Source organism: Salmo salar, chromosome 06, assembly GCF_965601325.2.
Source record: "Salmo salar chromosome 06, fSalSal1, whole genome shotgun sequence".
Taxonomy (NCBI): Eukaryota; Metazoa; Chordata; class Actinopteri; order Salmoniformes; family Salmonidae; genus Salmo; species Salmo salar.
In genome coordinates this window covers 29,329,088-29,348,191 of record NC_138296.1, presented here as the reverse complement: position 1 = coordinate 29,348,191, position 19,104 = coordinate 29,329,088, and the positions used below count along the sequence as shown (strand labels likewise).

Genomic DNA, 19,104 nt, shown 5'->3' with positions numbered 1-19,104 from the left:
GAGCATTGCAGAGTGTATTTGGGTTCTTTAATTCCCCATACTGATTCCACTGGTTATTTCTGATGGGGAGAAACACATCAACCTGACATTGGTACTAATCAGGATTTCAATGATGTTGACTGTGGAATTACTGATACATTCGTAACTAACAATGATTAACACTTTTGACTTGTAAATTCAAGAGTCCCTGCAAATGATTGATAACACAAACCTGTTTTATATCATGTTTTAATAAAGCTGATTGAAGAATCCAATATATCCCTCTTTCCATCCCATGAAATTACATTTGACCAGTGTTTTTTCAGACATCTTTGCGAAACAGGCATTGAACTTCAATGATACTAGTGCAGTACTTCAACCACCTATGTCCTTAAAACATTAATCTATTCAATATTTTCACTTCAGAAAACTAAATTAATGGTGTATCAAAAATAACACTCCCAGTTCAACATTAAATATGTTATTTTTCTCCTTTGCTATGAGTAGATTATTGCACCAGAATTGCTGATTAGGAGCGGAATAAAAAGTAACATGTACATACATGTTTAATGAATATGAAAACAATGCCCTCAATAAAGTAAGGTGATAAAGACATAATAACAAAGCCTTACGACAAACGGAAATTATATCAGAGTACAGTGAACCAAGATCATCTTTATAGTATCAAATTCAGAAGACAACAATTACGTTTGTATTTTCAAGTTAAGTGCACATTCTAAGTTAAGAAAAACTTAAAAGTATAAGCTCATTCCATTCTGTCTGCTTTGGATATAAAAATGTCTAACGGCACAGTGTTGTACAGTGGATACAAAAGCAGTTTTATAAGCAAATGATTCACATTTCAAAGTCCTTGTAACGTCAGTAGTCTGACACCCTAGGTCATTAAAGTTCTCCCAATTTTTATGACTACATAGCAGAAATATGATTGGGCAACGAGAATGTAACACCTTTCATTTCAGTAATTACAACTGTGTACAAAACATGTCGTAAACCCCTTTAGAGCTGTAGGTCGAGAATAGTTAAATTCTCTAGGTAACTTCTCCCTTTTGAAGACTATCGTATGTAAGGAACATAAAACTGGATCCTTGACAAAGGGCTTAGAGAAAAGGTATGTGAAATCAAATAGAGATTGTAATGGAAGCAGGACGGAAATAGTGTCAATTCAAGTCAGGAATCATAATTCTTCATCAAAGTAGTTATTGCAACAAATTCTAGACTTATTTTGAGAATAAAAATAAATGAATTGAAAAGGTTTTGATTAACACATACTATGTGCAACATTAAATAAGGTAGTGCAGTAATAATGGACAGAACAAATGGAATATATCGTTTCTTTTTTAAACAGCTGCATCGAAACCAAATCCTTTAACCTGCAAATATGTTATCATTAGTCTAGGCATTATAATAGCTACTAGGCTACAGTATGTCTTTCTCACGGGAAACATCAACATAACTTACAGCCACTATATGTTTTGGCAAAGAAAAAAAAAAAGTATTTCCTCAGAATGCATGTTAAGCAAGACTTTGCTTGGGATGTAAGGAAATGTTAGCCCCATTGGTCATATTATTAAAAACATACACCAATCAGACCCAAGTATGTGAAAAAATTAACAGGAGGGTGTTTGACAAACCGTGGAGGGTCTATTGGGGTAGTGCACATATACTGTGGGTGTGTTTAAAGATCAGAAACAGGTGGATGTGTGTATTCTTTCTCGTTCAATTCATATCACAGTATGCTTTCATTTTTCTACTACATTTCCCTCTATATAGAGCTGGTTTTACTGATCATGATGGCGATTGAGTGGATAGAAATAGGTGTGTATACATTACATACAAACTAAAATTGTTTTATTTCCAGTGTTAGTCACACATTACTTGGCTTGCATATAAGCCGTTTTACCTCCGGGCCATGACGAGACCGACTGAAGTAGAGTGGAGGCCATGAACCAGGAAGTCCTCAGACGACCCTTCACCTTTGACTCCCTGCCTCAGGTGTAGTTCCTGCTTGACCAGAGTTCTTAGGTCCTACTCCAACATAGTTATTTATTAACCCACAATGATTGAGTCCTCAGACAGTCAGACACAACCCTAGAGACTAAGGCTGGATTCCATTCTGAAATCCTGGTTCCTTCCCTTTGTCCTTGACCTAGAGCCCAGTCATCAAGGGACTGGAAAGAAAAAATAAAGTAGAGATAAAATGACAACCCTTCTGGTAGGCTAAATGAAGCCTTTGCTGTCTAATTATCTCTCATCCCAGTTTCCAGTCCCTTTAGATCTATAAGGAGACAGTTGTCAAGAAAAGAGGCAAGGAAGAATTATTTGAGAATGGAATGAATCCCTGCTCTGCAAAACCTGCTGGACTGGCCTGGAACCTTTCAGAGCTCGTTTCAAATAACCCTGCCCTGGGGGCTGTCCTATCTGCCTGTCTCCTCCACTGGTGCCTCCTGGCCCTCAGGCTGTCTCTCCTCCTGTTCCCCTTCCTGTGTACCCACCTCGCCGTTCTCCTGCGTGGGCTCGGGTTTAGCCGGCACCTGGGGGGTCTCTGAGATCTCAGGGGCCATGGAAACCGCCTCGTCTGGGACAAGGTAAGGTGGGGTGGGTTGTGGGACCCTCTCCCTGGAGAGATCCTCAGCCTGGCCCACGGAGCTGGTCTCACTGTGGGAGTCAGAGCCCCCCGCACCCTCGCGCCGGAACAGCCTCTGTCCTGCAAGTGGAGGAAGAAAAAGAGGAGGAATCAGAGAATAGTAGTCTAAGATTTCCAGTATTTTTAATAAATAAAATATGTCCCTTGATTTTAAAAGAGAATGACTGCGAAATAACAAGAATATCCCATCTATAGATTAAGTGAGACCATACCTGGCAGTCTCTTGGCAGAGGAGGTAGGGGTTTCTGGTGACGCCAGCCCACCTGTCTGGGCCTTCATGGAGTAGGTGGGCTCTGTGGAGTCCAGGGAACCTATGGGAAACACACAGTCACTTATTATACCACCGGAATGCAGATGTACAGGAGCAACCTAGGAGAAGGCACACACACACAGTTGTGTACCTGCAGCCAGGTTAAAGGTTCTGCCCTTCACAGTGCTCTGGAACGGAGAGAACCAGTTCAACACAGAGCCGACCAGAGGAATCTGTCTCAACACACCCTGAGAGAGAGAGAGAGAGATGATGGTGAATATTTTTTATACAAATCAGTCCATAAAATGTGCATGTATACAAAGCATTGATTAATGTCATACACATACAAAAATACGCACACACACACACCTCCTCCATGAGCTTGTCCTGGTTGTCTTTCTGGAGCTGGAGCTCTGCCTCCTGGATGCCTTTCCTCACGACCTCTGTCATGTTCTCTAATAGCTAGTGACAAGATGGGACAGAAGACAAGTCATTTACAACTCAATCAATGCAATAGGATTGTAGTATTGCATAGATTTGATTACATTTTATCATCAAAAATCTATATAATCTGGAAGTACCAGCCATGTTGGAGGAAGTGACAGACTGGAGGTAAACAGAAGTACCAGCCATATTGGAGGAAGTGACAGACTGTAGGTAAACAGAGTAGAAGGAGATAGCGTTACCCTGCCGTTCTCCTCTATGTCCCTCCCCAGGGCGGCTATCATATCCACTAGCTCTGCCACGTCTAGGTCCTCCGTTGCCATGCCAATAAATATGCAGTCCTTCTCGGGTCCGAACTCCAAGCCTGAGGATGGAGGGAGAGAAGTTAAGAGGTAAAGCAGGCAGAATCAGAACCAGGTCTGAATCATTCCTTGAATTGAGTGAAAGAATGAAACCTTGCGTTTCAGATGTGATAAAAGGAGCTCTGTGCTGTGGACAGGCACAGTACTGACCGGTGGAGAAGATGAGGTCTGCGTCCAGATCCCCTAGTTTCACCAGCAGCTCACTGTTGATCTTCTCCACCTCCAGCTGTCTCTTACTGTCGTTCAGCTCCTCAATCCTCGGCTCATACCTGAGTGGATACACACAATCATTTTGTGGACAAGTCACATTGCTTTACACAAAACATTTTGGTTGCAGTTGCACATTATTTTACTGTACAGAAATGACCAGGTATTTACTATGAAATGGAATGGTAAAATGGTAATTACATAGCTACTAATGATACTAATACTGAATGAATAACAGTATATTCCTACCTGACGGCTCCCAGGCCAGGCCAGCTGAGGTCCTCTATGTAACTGAGGGCAGAGTGGCGGTACACCTCCTCTCTGAAGTCCAGTCTGAGACGCAGCGTACAGTTCAGCACAGGAACCAGCTCAGTCAACCGCTCCACCAGCAGATCCACGTCACACCTCTGGGTCTCCAGGGCTGGGAGGGAACAGGTCAGAGGGCAGAGTTCAGAGGTCAACAGCTACAGGGTCAACAAAAGGAGAGTTGTGCCTGACTAACACCCACTATGGTGGGTGGATTGACTGACGATGATCAGGTGTTCTTCATTAACTGTACAGGTGAGTGTGTGTAATACAAATTATGGTATGTCTAACAGGTGAGTGTGTGTCTTACATGTGAATGTTTATTTTACAGGTGAGTGTGTGCCTTTCTTTATGATGTATGTACGTGTGTCCTACAGGTGAGTCTGTGTGTGTTACCTGCGGCGGTCATAAGAGGGGTGAAGCGGACACAGGTGCCCTCGTCCTCCAACTCCACTATGTCTACCCCGCTGGCGGGCACCAGCTGTGCCAACCGCTCACACAGCTACAGGCAGACACAATCAATCAACCAATCAACCAACCAAGATTGTCTCACCCGTTACACATGTATACAAATGCTCACCCATCTGTTGAGGGAATCTAGCACTTCTCTCTCTCCAGCAAAGTAGCCCTCCACAGAACCACCACTGGATTCTGAGTAGAGGGAAGAGGGCATAGCATTATGACCTATTACATGTAACATGCCAAATTCAAATACATAGTATATTTACGTGATTCTCATTTGATTGCATTATTACATCATTTGAATGCACACATTGCATCTAAAGTAAGTTGGATGCAGCTGAATAAGAGTTCCTGGTTAGTTGAGGAAAATGTGTTGGAACAGGAAGAGTAGTGTTAACCACTCACCTGCACTGGTCTCCTGGGAGAACCTGAACACGACTACTGGAGAGTTGAGCTCATCCTCCACCTGCAGCACAGGAAAGGTGAGACAGACACACAGGTGAGGTTCCACACATCCAGGATCATAACCTTTGACCTTTAAAACTCTGTTGTCATTAACATGCAAACAGGTGTACTGTGTGAGAATGGGCCGGAGAAGCTGTGTGATGTGATGCTATGGAGATGCCTGGGTTTGTGACACACATCCTCTGTTTGAGCAGTCAAACTGGTCTGCATGGAGATTGTTAAATCATGCAACTTTAAAAAAAGTTTGGGCATAAATGTCAATGCCTATGACTTCCATTCACAATGGACATGGCTGTGTTTTCCATGGACTTTATATACATGACTAACTCTTACAACTGACCATTATATTGTATGTACTGTGTATACTTTGTACATAAATCATTAATTCGGGCAAATGTTAGTTTTGGAGAAAATCTCAGCACAGAAAAGACACTACTATTTCCTTCTGGTAATTTCTCCCCACCTCTAACAATTCACAGTAAGGGTATGTACTACAATGTTGGATTGTTACTGTTGTACCCTGTTAGGGGTACAATGTAAACACAGTGAGGTCCATCTTTGATGACGCCTGGGCCAAAGTTCAACTTTAGAGTCATCAGGATTCTGTGAAGACGTGGTGGTGGAGGGACAGTACATTCTCTGCTGTGCCTAAAACATGCCTGTAGTGATGAATGGACAGGGATCAGGAAGTGGACTGATTGCAGTTTTAGCAAATGAGTGCCCTCGATTTGCGCGGTGTCTCAAATACAGTGCCTTTCAGGGCATTCAGGTGGACAAACATGGTCAGGTACGGAGTGAAACAGAGAAAGAAAGGGGAGAGCAGGCAGGGGGAAGAGGGTTGGTCCCACCTACAATAGACAGAATGAGAGAGCCCAGCAAGTCCCGTAGAGAGCCCCCTGAGATCAGCGGGATCCGAGAGAGAGACACCACACCCTGTAACCAAGGCAACCCAACAGCTCACTATCTACAGTATACACACACTTCCAACACACGACACTCACTACAACAAAACGGTACTCAAAGCCACCATCAACACAGTAACCAGACCCACACACACTGCTTGTTCACCAGATCAGCTTCAGCAGTTACTGCACTGCACCGTTCCAATGATCTTTATATCATCTACATCTGTCAATCAAATTCACACTCTGTTTCAGATTTTATAAAGGTCATTATCTGCTCAGAGCTGATGCCTGTGAACAAGGTCTTTGTTTTGTGACAGTATGATGGAGGTCTCTGTTAGCGAGGCTCAGTGCCGTTTCTTTACCATAGTCAAAGCATCGACGAAAGAGATCTCAGAGTCAAGTTCATCCTGATGATGACAAAACAGACGTCAGACGCCCGCATCTTTATAAAGGTGTTTTATGTGTTAGAGTTGTGTGATCTTATGATAGGATAACTTTAGAAAACAATCTTAAAACTCAACAAGCAAAAGCTCATATATTGGGGGCCTTCATCATATGACCTACCTATGTGTAATGGCTTTATAGTGCCTTCGTTTACACCCATAGTGCGTTATAAAATACAATAAACAGCTTATGACTGCTTAGAACAGCCTCAATGCATAAATGCTTTCCATATACATTAATAGTAGTAGATAGTTAAACAGCAAGTTGTGGACCTACTGAAGTCTTTATGGAAGCCAGAGTCTTCAGTTTCTCCAGAAGCTGTTGGCTCTACAGACAAAAAGAGATACGGCACAGGTCAGTTTGTTAGCAGTAAGGTGTTAGAAATTAATACAGATCGCTTACCCACATGGTAATTACTAACCCAAAGTACTTACGAGCTCTACAGCGTGTCTAATCTTCTCCACTATCCCATCATGGCCCAGGTACTGCAGGGAGAGCCAGAGAGGCAGGGCACGCAGCTTCTCTACTGGCTGACTGGAGGTCAACCCAGCTGCCAGAGACTAACACAGGAGAGAGAGAACTCAAATGGATAGGTGAAACCAAAGATTCCACCACATAGCCTACACCAATCCAGTCATGTCAGATCTCTAGTAACTTCAAGAGAGGCAGGAAGAAAGGATGCAAGTTTAAAGGCCCTACAGCTACAGACAGGGAGAGAGTTAAGAGGGGATACCAAAGAAGAGAGAACAGGAAGAAGAAAGTGTACCAGGGCTGGGTCCTCGTGTCTGTAGAGGGTGACAGCTGGGACAGCAGGCAGGCCCAGCCACGGACCCAGGGTCAGGGTCATACTGTCACTCCTGGTGGCCGCCTGGGACAGGGGAGGGGGCAAAGACACATAGTAGACATATTACATTACCGTACTATACAGGCATCTTACAGTTTATTAATTTAGAGTTCGGAGGGTCACAGAATGGGAGAGCATATCCTATCCGTACCGTCACGGGGGACGAGACCTCCCCCAGAGCCAGGGTGGCCAAGATGACCCTGAGAGACAGAAAAGACCAAGCAGTTATAAAGCATTTACAAACCCCTCCAATATGGTTGGTTAAAGACATATTAGAAGTATTACAAGTATGTGTAATGTTGTTACCCACCCTTCTATGTGGAGCCACATGCCATACTGTTCACACAGCTCCTTTAGACGGCCCAGCTTGTCTGTGTGTCCCGCCCCAGGGGTGCCTGGGAAGACAGGCAGTGAGTAGGCTCTGAGTCACTCTGCAGTACGTCTTGGTCAATATGTCAGTGATAGAGGGACTGACATGTCAAATAAAGGTTAAATCAACCAAGTAAGTCATACAATAACATCCTGGTTGGTCAAGGGGTAAACATTGTTTCACTTCAGAGTGTAAAACTGTGTTGTGTTGCTACCATGCTGTGTTGTTGTCTTAGGTCTCTGTGTTGTGTTGTCTCTTGTTGTGATGTGTGTGCACATACATACACTTTTTTTTTTTATCCCAGCCCCCGTCCCCACAGGCGGCCTTTTGGTAGGTCATCATTGTAAATAATACATTTGTTCTTAACTGACTAGTTAAATAAAGGTTAAATTTCATTTTTTTTTAAAGTGTCACCATGCTAGGTTTTTCAATAAGCACACAATCTTGGAGAAAATAAAACTTTTAAAGAGTAGATGTGTGTTCTTTGCCACTTCTTGTATTAAAAAGATGATAGAATTCCCCACTGACCAGCGTTGGCGATCAACAGCAATGGAAGCTTCCCAGTCTCCACATCCTCTCTGATCAGCTTGTCCAGCAAGGCAATGTCCTGCAAACAGCAAAACACCCAGGGAGAAAGATATTGTTTTCCATTTAAAAATCAGGGTAGTATGGTAGGTAGTCCACATACAGGCACCCCAGTATCTTAAATACATAAACTCAAAAAAAGAAACGTCCCTTTTTCAGGACCCTGTCTTTCAAAGATAATTCGTAAAAATTCAAATAACTTCACAGATCTTCATTGTAAAGGGTTTAAAACACTCTTTCCCGTGCTTGTTCAATGAACCATAAACAATTAATGAACATGCCCCTGTGGAACGGTCGTTAAGACACTAACAGCTTACAGACGGTAGGCAATTAAGGTCACAATTATGAAAACTTAGGACACTAAAGAGGCCTTTCTACTGACTCTGAAAAACACCAAAAGAAAGATGCCCAGGGTCCCTGCTCATCTGCGTGAACGTGGCTTAGGCATGCTGCAAGGAGGCATGAGGACTGCAGATGTGGCCAGGGCAATAAACTGAAATGTCCGTACTGTGAGAAGCCTAAGACAGCGTTACAGGGAGACAGGATGGACAGCTGATCGTCATCGCAGTGGCAGACCACGTGTAACAACACCTGCACAGCATCGGTACATCCGAACATCACATCGGCGGGACAGGTACAGGATGGCAACAACAACTTCCAGAGTTACACCAGGAACACACAACACCTCCATTAGTGCTCAGGCTGTCCCCAATAGGCTGAGAGAGGCTGGACAGAGGCCTGTTTTAAGGCAGGTCCTCACCAGACATCACCGTCACCTATGGTCACAAACCCACCGTCGCTGGACCAGACAGGACTGGAAAAAAGTGCTCTTCACTGAGGAGTCGCGGTTTTGTCTCACCAGGGGTGATGGTCAGATTCGAAGGAATGAGCAGGCAGGGGGAACAGGGTTGGTCCCACCAACAATAGACAGAATGAGAGAGCCCAGCAAGTCCCTTAGAGAGCCCCTGAGATCGGCGGGATGCGAGAGAAAGACACCACACCCTGTAACCAAGGCAACTAAGGAATGAGTGTTACACCGAGGCCTGTACTCTGGAACGGGACCGATTTGGAGGTGGAGGGTCCGTCATGGGCTGGGGCGGCGTGTCACATTATCATCGGACTGAGCTTGTTGTCATTGCAGGCAATCTCAACGCTGTGCTTTACAGGGAAGACATCCTCCTCCCTCATGTTTTACCCTTCCTGCAGGCTCATCCTGACATGACGCTCCAGCATGACAATGCCACCAGCCATACTGCTCGTTCTGTGCGTGATTTCCTGCAAGACAGGAATGTCAGTGTTCTGCCATGGCCAGCAAAGAGCCTGGATCTCAATCCCATTGAGCATGTCTGGGACCTGTTGGATCAGAGGGTCAGGGCTAGGGCCATTCCCCCCAGAATTGTCCAGGAACTTGCAGGTGCCTTGGTGTAAGAGTGGGGTAACATCTCACAGCAAGAACTGGCAAATCTGGTGCAGTCCATGAGGAGGAGATGCACCACAGTACTTAATGCAGCTGGTGGCCAAACCAGATACTTATTTTGACCCCCCCTTTGTTCAGGGACACATTCCATTTCTGTTAGTCACATGTCAGTGGAACTTTTTCAGTTTATGTCTCAGTTGTTGAATCTTATGTTCATACAAATACTTACACATGTTAAGTTTCCTGAAAATAAACAGTTGACAGCAAGAGGACGTTTCTTTTTTTGCTGAGTTTATATACACACACACACGCGTTTATATACACACACATGTATATATACACACAAAGTATGTGGACACCCCTTCAAATTAGTGGATTTGTCTATTTTTGCTGGCATGTGTATAAAAATCGAGCTCAGTGACTTTCAGCATGGCACCTTTCCAACAAGTCAGTTTGTCAAATTTCTTCCCTGCTAGAGCTACCCCGGTCAACTGTAAGTGCTGTTATTGTGAAGTAGAAATGTCTAGGAGCAACAATAGCTCAGCCGCGAAGTGGTAGGCCACACAAGCTCACAGAACGGAACCACCAAGTGTTGAAGTGCGTAGTGCCTAAAAATGATCTGTCCTCGGTTGCAACACACACTACCAAGTTCCAAACTGTCTCTGGATGGAATGTCAGCACAATACCTGTTCGTCAGGAACTTCATGAAATGGGTTTCCATAGCTGAGCAGCCGCACACAAGCCTAAGATCACCATGCGCAATGCCAAGCACCGGCTAGAGTGGTATAAAGCTCGCTGCCTTCTCTGGAGTGATGAATCACGCTTTACCATCTGGCAGTCCGACGGACAAATCTGGGGTTGGAGGATGCCAGGAGCACGCTACCTGCCCCGAATGCATAGTGCCAACTGTAAAGTTTGGTGGAGGAATAATAGTCAGGGGCTATTTTTCATGGTTCGGGATAGGCCCCTTAGTTCCAGTGAAGGGAAATCTTAACGCTACAGCATGCAATGACATTCTAGACGTTTCTGTGCTTCCAACTTTGTGACAACAGTTTGGGGAATGCCCTTTCCTGTTTCAGCATGACAACGCCCCCCTGCACAAAGTGAGGTCCATACAGAAATGGTTTGTCGAGATCGGTGTGGAAGAACTTGACTGGCCTGCACAGAGCCCTGACTTCAACCCCATCGAACACCGACTGTGAGCCAGGCCCAATCGCCCAACCTCACTAATGCTCGTGGCTGAATGGAAGCAAGTCCCCACAGCAATGTTCCAACGTCTAATGGCAAGCCTTCCCAGAAGAGTGGAGGCTGTTATAGTAGCAAAGTGGGGGGACCAACTCCATATTAATGCCCATCATTTTGGAATGAGGTGTCCACATACTTTTGGTAATGTAGTGTACATTGTATGAGCCCTATCTAAATGAGGCTGATTTACCATTTGGTGCTGGGATCCAAACATGGTGTTACAGGGGACGGTGCACAGGCTGGACAGAGGCAGACCCAGCTGAGGAAGAGAGGATTTCTGTTAAAGTCAATCTACATTGAATAACTTCTGAAATATCTTCTCTTATAACACTAAAGTAACATCAAAATTGTTTGTCTGTGTGTCTTCATGTAAGAACACGCAATGCGTTTCTATGCCTGCTTCTACGCCTACTTGGCTGCAGAGGTGCTGTCCCAGGCCAGGCCTGCAGGTGGCGCTCTGGTAAATGACAGGCTGTCTGGAGTTGAGCACGGTGTAGCCCTCTGTGGAGTAGTCCTCATAGCGGGTGTTGATGACCAGGCGACACACCTTCAGCAGGCCCTCTCTGTCATCTTCATGGTAGTATGCTGAGCCACTCTCATACCTGGCAGGACATCAAAATTAGCAATGCACCAGGAACAAGCACACACATGCACTCGACAGACAGACCCAGATGTAACCGATGTGAAATGGCTAGTTAGTTAGCGGTGGTGCGCGCTAATAGCGTTTCAATCGGGTGACGTCACTCGCTCTGCGACCTGAAGTAGTTACCCATCTCGCCACGGCTTTTGTGGCGAGATGGGTAACAATGCTTCATTGGTGACTGTTGTTGATGTGTGCAGAGGGTCCCTGGTTCAAGCCCAGGTTGGGGTCGAGGAGAGGGACGGAAGCTATACTGTTACACAGACACACACCTGAAGAGTCTGCAGAGCCAGAGTGTTGTGTCAGACGCGATGCGTGTGATCAGCTTCCTGAGTCTCTCCCTGTCCAGCACGGAGATGTAGGCTGCTAGGCTGTGTCCTAGCAACGCCATGTGACCCTGCTCTCCGACATTCTGCATCCTGCTGGGGGACAAGACACACACAGGAAGTGAGGTCACAAAGACGTGATGTTGATAAACTGTATTATACTGATTGTATTGAGAATATTTAAGATGAATAAAGTTCATATACAGTGAAGAGTGATTAACACAATGCTTAGCATATTTATATGTTTTCACGTTCTGTTTGTGCAAGGTTCTGTTGATAGTGATTGACGCCAGACTAGAGGTACAAGGACACTGATTATTACTGTATTCTGTGAAACACGGTGTGATTCTGTAGCAGCTGACAATGTCACTGCAATTTGTTTTGACTTCCTACAAGCCTCTTAGGCTGTTTTTTACAGAACACTGATTAGAATATAAAGGGCCTGTCTCCAAGAGGCCAGATAGACATTTTCTCTGCCTCTGTTCTGGAGGCGTCTCCCTGTTGCAACTTTAATAAACTGGATAGATTTTTTATTGATATTATCAACGACTTCTTTTTGTTCACTTGGAAATTCTTATTATACTGATAAGAAAATTCTAAGATGGCCTTCCAACTGACATATGCTCTCAGTAGTGGTGTTTTAATGTCAGACCTACCGATGGCTTGGCTTGTCTTCCTCCTCATCTTCATGCATGAGATTCTGGACCAGCTGGAGTATACTGGCCACATCCTGCCCACTGGAAGTTTGGAACAAAACACACAACGCGTTGCTTGAGGGAACTCATTGCTTCTGTGAAATACCATCCACATTTGTATGTTTGAGAGAGAGAGAGACAGAAAGACACTCGATTGAGAGTGAGAAACAGGGGTATCTGCTGTACTCACTCTCCCTGTAGGGGTCCAGGGATACTACACCTGCTGAACTGTCGTCTATCTGCATCCGGTTCTGATGCCCTGGAGAGAAACAAACAAAACAAACAAGTCAGATAGTCCTTCAGGTGTGTGCATCTGACTTGTGTTAACATACAGTATGTGCGAAGATATGTGTGTCATTAACAGCCAGTGTAATACATCTTTATGAACAAACACCAATTCATAAAAGCTTACTTTCGGCCATCCTCCAAGATCTTCATGGCCTCGTTGAGGTTCTTGCCCATTTCAGCGAGTGTGGGGTCGACCATCATCTACGGTCAGAAGTCAGAGACTGAGCAAAAAGACACTAAAGCAGATGGATACCTCATTCCATCTCAAGAGTTAGACAGAGCCATAGCCAGAGACTAGCTAAAAACACATCTTCCAGTTCTCTCTCCCTCTAAAGCCTTATATTTAACACTAATCCTCCCTCTACCCTCCTCTGTCACCTATTGGACTGCACATTGAGGTGGATCAGAGGTATAGTAGACAGAGGTCAATCTAATTGTTAATATTAGTCAAATATTGACATTGGCATGATGTAACAGACTCTACCATAGTCTAGCTCATGTTATTGCCAATTCCAGGCGACTGGAGAAGCAGTTGAAAGTAAATACAGTCTGACTATAACTTCTATTCATTACCAGTGGTGCCTCAAGGCCCTAATTTCTGTCTGAAATGATAATGGGTGTGGTTATGGATACACCTGTTATGTGATAGAGTTGGATTACCTGGCTGATTTCATCAAACCTGATTTTCTGCTTCTACAACATGCCACTCAATATATTTATGTCCTGCCTAAATATTTGTCTTTCAGTAAATGTCTGTTAACCAATAAATAACATCCTTGATCATGATGACTCTCTGGTTGTCTACTGAAGTATGTTCTGACCAGGGGAGTTTAAGAGCCCTGACGCTTGCTCTATAACACGCATCGCTTGCCTTACGGTTTTGGAAACATAACTAACGTATCTTCCATATCAAATTAAAATACTACACAGCCATATCTCCAAGTTGCATTACTTGTTTACGGAAGAGATAGGTAGCCATCTATGCTAAATAGCCATCTAGCATGCTCCAAATATCTGTGTGTAATCGTAACTGTGGAAAGTGTAGTTCGTCGACTGGAGGCACACACATCTTGTGGATATGTGCAAAACTGCTAAAGTAAGTGTATATTTTTATTTTATTTATTGCTGATATGAAAAGGGGCATATCAGCATGTTTCGAAAATCGGTTTGAAAGCGATGATTATTGACCTTTCTAAATGTTAAAACACAGCATCGGTATTGTAGTTCAAAACGATTTTCCCAGTCGGAGCTCGTTTCCCCCCGCGTTCTCAGTTGTCTTGGGGGCGCTGAAGTGGGAGAGTTCACAGTTCCCAGTTGTTTTGAACGCGGCAACTGCGCTAGTCAGTCAGCTATCCGTGACCATCCATAACAAATTAACAGCATCGTCATCACGATGATAAGCTGTTTTATGAATGGAAGGTGGCAGCTTCTTAATTGACGACATAAGCCATGAAAAAACAAGGACATGCAAGGGTTAAATGCCACATTGCGTGAATAAAGGAAATACATCTAGTTCCGCGTAATTCTTAGCAATGACAGCTGGCTTACCGCTGTTGGTGCTGCTAGCCGTACTAGCATTGCTAGCCATAGTTTGCCTAGCGTTACCGCTTGGACCACACCAAGATTGACAGCCCGTTTGTGCTTACTTTGTGACGCGGTGGCTTCAGACAGTTGAAAAGCTTGAGAAAAGGATACGCCGCCTATCCACTCTTTATGGACGTGGGGAATATTATAATATTGACGGCTGAACAGCTTCGTTATCCCGCTAACTCCTGTAAATGTTAACTTCCTGGACTGGCGCTCCGTATTCCACGCTGGCAGAGTTGACGTATCGCTACGCTTGCCACACCACCAATGTGGTGCTGTGTGTATCTTGATTGGCTGATAGGTGCTTAGCTGACTAGCAGGCAGTGGAGTGCAGGGTTTTTAAATTGGGCCCCTGTAATACTTTGAAATAGCCGAGTAATTAATTCCTCCATTCATTGAAGTAATGATCTATTTGGATGAAAGCAGGGCATCTAGTGCATTATGCACCAGTCCATCATAGACAGATAAGTGATTATTTCAGTGAATGTAGGATGTATTCAAACAGAGGGAGAATAAAACAGCCAAAAAGTCAAAATTGGCTATATTTTACAATTTATCTTCTTGAAATCTGATTTTAAACCTAACCTTAACCATGGCAGGTAGCCTAGTGGTTAGAGTGTTGGGCCAGTAACTGAAAAATTGCTGTCAGCTCTGGGATTCGATACAAGGCAAAAATCTGTCGTTCTGCACTGAACAAGCCAGTTAACCCACTGTTTCCTGGTAGGCTGTCATTGTAAATAAGAACTTGTTCTTAACTGACTTCACTAGTTATTTTTTATTTTTTTAAACCACACAGAAAATGCCTGACCTTAAATTAAGACCAAAAAGCAGATTTGTGTTATCTAGGGGAAACCACTCCCAATTGGATGAGCTCAATGGGGAGGGGAAGTGAAGAATCAAAGAAATGCAATTGAGATTCTCCCAGAGTGCAGTACACGTTCTTATTATTATACCTCAGTGGTAGTACCCTAGAATAGATGATGATGATGACTAATAATGAATATGGATGTGTGTATGTAATTATATTACTATGTCATTATTTGGACAGTAATGCTGAAACTTTTAATTTGGCTCTATACTGCAGCATTTTGAATTTGAGATAAACATTTTAACATGAGGCAACAGTACAGAATGTCATAATTTATTTGAGTTTCTTTCATAAATATCTGTTTTACCGTTTAGAAATGAAAGGATTGTGAATTAAGTCCCCCCATTTGAAGGTGCCAGAAGTACACTACACGACCAACAGTATGTGGACACCTGCTCGTCGAACATTTCATTCCAAAATCATGGGCATTAATATAGAGTTGGTCCCCCCTTTGCTGCTTCCCAGAAGAACAGCCTCCGTTCTTTTGGGAAGGCTTTCCACTAGATGTTGGACCATTGCTGCAGGGACTTGCTTCCATTCAGCCACAAGAGCATTAGTGAGGTTGGGCACTGATGTTGGGCGATTAGGCCTGGCTCGCAGTTGGCGTTCCAATTCATCCCAAAGATGTTCGATGGGGTTGAGGTCAGGGCTCTGTGCAGGCCAGTCAAGTTCTTCCATACCGATCTCGACAAACCATTTCTGTATGGACTTCGCTTTCTGCATGGGGGCATTGTCATGCTGAAACAGGAAAGGGCCTTCCCCAAACTGTTGTCACAAAGTTGGAAGCACAGAAACGTCTAGAATGTCATTGCATGCTGTAGCGTTAAGATTTCCCTTCACTGGAACTAAGGGGCGTAGCCCGAACCATAAAAAATAGCCCCTGACCATTATTCCTCCTCCACCAAACTTTACAGTTGGCACTATGCATTCGGGCAGGTAGCATTCTCCTGGCATCCGCCAAACCCAGATTCATCCGTTGGACTGCCAGATGGTGAAGTGTGATTCATCACTCCAGAGAACGTGTCTCCACTGCTCAAGTGTACAATGGCGGCGAGCTTTACACCATTCCAGCCAACGCTTGGCATTGCGCATGGTGATCTTAGGCTTGTGTGCAGCTGCTCGGCCATGGAAACCCAGTTCATGAAGTTCCTGACGAACAGTTATTGTGCTGACATTGCTTCCATAGGCAGTTTGGAACTTGGTAGTGAGCATTGCAACTGAGGACAGACGATTTTTATGCACTACGCGCTTCAGCACTCGGCGGTCCCGTTCTGTGAGCTTGTGTGGCCTACCACTTCACGGCTGACCAGATGTTGCTCCTAGACGTTTCCACTTCACAATAACAGCACTTACAGTTGACCTTAGCAGCTCTAGCAGGAAATAAATTTGACGAACTTACTTGTTGGAAAGGTGGCATCTTATGACTGTGCCATGTTGAAAGTCACTGACCAGTAAGGCCATTCTACTGCCAATGATTTTCTATGGAGGTTGCGTGGCTGTGTGGCTGAAAAAGCCAAATCCACTAATTTGATGGGGTGTCCACATACATTTGTATATACAGTGCATTCGGAAAGTATTCAAACCCCTTCCCTTTTTCCACATTTTGCTACGTTACAGCCTTATTCTAAAATTGATAAAATATTTTTTTTCTTCATGAATGTGTTACATATAAAAAAAACAGATACCTTATTTACAGAAGTATTCAGACCTTTTGCAATGAGACTCGAAATTGAGCTCAGGTGCGTTTCCATGAATCATCCTTGAGATGTTTCTACAACTTGATTGGAGTCCACCTGTGGTAAATTCAATTGATTGGATCTGATTTGGAAAGGCACACACCTATTTATATAAGATCCCACAGTTGACAGTGCATGTCAGAGAAAAAACCAGGCCATGAGGTCGAAGGAATTGTCCGTAGAGCTCCGAGACAGGATTGTGTTGAGGCATAGATCTGGTGAAGGGTACCAAAAAATGTATGAAGCATTGAAGTGAAGGTTCCAAAGAACACAGTGGCCTCCGTCATTCTTAAATGGAAAATGTTTGGAACCACCAAGACTGTTCCTAGAGCTGGCCGCCCGGCCAAACTGAGCAATTGGGGGAGAAGGGCCTTGGTCCCTCTGGTCCCTCTGACAGAGCTCCAGAGTTCCTCTGTGGCAATGGGAGAACCTTCCAGAAGGACAACCATCTCTAAGGCTGAAATCGCTGCCAAAAGTGCTTCAACAAAGTACTGAGTAAAGGGTCTGAATACTTATGTAAATGTGATATTTCAGTTTTTTATTTGTAATACATTTGCAAAAAATTATAAAAAACTGTTTTTGCTTTGTCATTATGGGTTATTGTGTGTAGATTGAGGAGGTAAACATGTTTTAAATATCTCTTTTAAAAATAAGGCTGTAACGTAGCAAAATGTAGAAAAATCAAAATAGATAATAACAGAGTAGAAGCAGTGTATGTGCAGTGTGTGTATGTGTGGCGTCAATATGCATGTGTGGGGGGGGGGGTTGTGTCTTTGAGTGTATGAATGTGAGTTGGAGTGTCAGTGGAAGTATGTGTGAGTGTGTGGGTAGTGTCCAGTGAGTGTGCAATGTTCACGATTATCTGTAATCATGGCAGCATCCACATTAATGTAGAAGTGTTCAGAAACATATAATATTCTTATTTACAATAAAAGTGACTCCAATATGACACAATACATTATTTACCATTAATTTCTATTGGGCACAAAATAATCTGAAACACAACCAAAACAAATTACAAATCCATCAAACAAGTTGGTAGAGTCACAAGCTTGATGTAATCATTGCGTCCTAGTAATATGGGACCAAATATTAAACGTGAGTAAATTGAATACAATATCAGTGAATTTGTCCAAATACTTTTGACACCATTAAATGGAGGGGACTAGATACATAAAGTGAATTCAGTAAAAACAGTAAAACAGATATGTCTGAAAATACCCTCAAATAAAAGGATATTTGATCTGTAATCCAAAATGCTGGATTATAGAGCTACATTTAAATGTTTTAGCTTCACTGTCCAAATAAATATGTAGGGGAGTGTATATAGCGGCACCGTTAAAATGTGCAAATGCAGATGAACCAAAGTTCATTCAACTGTTATAGGTAGCCCAGCGGGAGTTGGACCTGTAGCCGAAAAGTGTTCAGTTCGTGTCCCGGGCCGGGTGCTGGAAGAAGGGAAGAATTGATCCGACAACTGGAGGGTTGCTGGGTTCACATCCTCAAGCTATTCCCCTACGGTGGAGCCCTTGAGCATGGTCCTTAACCCCACTCTCCATCCAGGGATGCTGCACTGCAGCTTGACCCTGTGCTCATCTCAATTGTATGTGTGGTGATGTACACATACTTGTACAGAGCAGAAGACACATTTTCGTTGTTTGCTGTAACATATGGGCAATAAAGCTGTATTGTATAACATTTTCTTAACCTCACATTTATCAGGTATTGATTCTGCCCACTGGACACAAACTGGTTGAATCAGCATTGTTTCAACGTAATTTGTCAACATATTTTGATGTGGCATCTATGTGGAAAATATTTTCTTTTACAACAAGTCATCAACGTAAACTGTTGTTTTGAGGATGAAATTTCAACCACAGAATTGTCCTCATGGTAACAAATGTTAAACATGGACAAACCTTGTATAACATATGTTGGATTTGTACCTTTGAAACACATCAGATCTTCAATGTTATATCCACAACCTCCTACTGGAGAGTTGATCTATCTACAG

General features: G+C 43.6%; 1 protein-coding gene across 4 annotated transcripts; it reads right to left on the bottom strand.

The window, feature by feature from the left end:
• Positions 1-212: 212 nt before the first annotated feature.
• LOC106606759 (pyridoxal-dependent decarboxylase domain-containing protein 1) lies at positions 213-14,761 on the bottom strand. 4 transcript variants are annotated; one of them, XM_045720047.2, is made up of 24 exons: positions 14,546-14,761; positions 13,024-13,100; positions 12,802-12,870; positions 12,573-12,653; positions 11,863-12,012; positions 11,363-11,552; positions 11,141-11,209; positions 8,232-8,310; positions 7,644-7,728; positions 7,485-7,533; positions 7,256-7,357; positions 6,924-7,049; positions 6,766-6,816; positions 6,408-6,452; positions 5,081-5,141; positions 4,794-4,864; positions 4,610-4,715; positions 4,157-4,328; positions 3,851-3,969; positions 3,581-3,702; positions 3,264-3,356; positions 3,046-3,142; positions 2,857-2,955; positions 213-2,704 (listed from the first exon to the last, which is right to left on the bottom strand). In XM_045720047.2, exons 2-24 carry the CDS (start codon positions 13,098-13,100, stop codon positions 2,415-2,417), a joined length of 2,403 nt encoding a protein of 800 aa, XP_045576003.1. In that variant the 5' UTR covers positions 14,546-14,761; the 3' UTR covers positions 213-2,414. The 4 variants fall into 4 exon arrangements, with proteins under 4 accessions (XP_045576003.1, XP_082832553.1, XP_045576005.1 ...); XM_082976427.1 differs by having other exon boundaries at positions 11,863-12,009; XM_045720049.2 differs by lacking the exon at positions 6,408-6,452 and having other exon boundaries at positions 11,863-12,009; positions 14,546-14,760.
• Positions 14,762-19,104: the final 4,343 nt, after the last annotated feature.

What these genes read in the sequence shown, in the direction of transcription:
- LOC106606759 (XM_045720047.2), bottom strand. Translation starts at nt 13,100, where the DNA reads ATGATGGTCGACCCCACACTCGCTGAAATGGGCAAGAACCTCAACGAG. An exon ending in GAAGACAAGCCAAGCCATCG is followed by an intron (nt 12,013 to 12,572) that starts GTAGGTCTGACA and finishes CTTGTCCCCCAG; the next exon opens with CAGGATGCAGAATGTCGGAG. An exon ending in AACCTTTAACCTGGCTGCAG is followed by an intron (nt 2,956 to 3,045) that starts GTACACAACTGT and finishes TGTTTCCCATAG; the next exon opens with GTTCCCTGGACTCCACAGAG.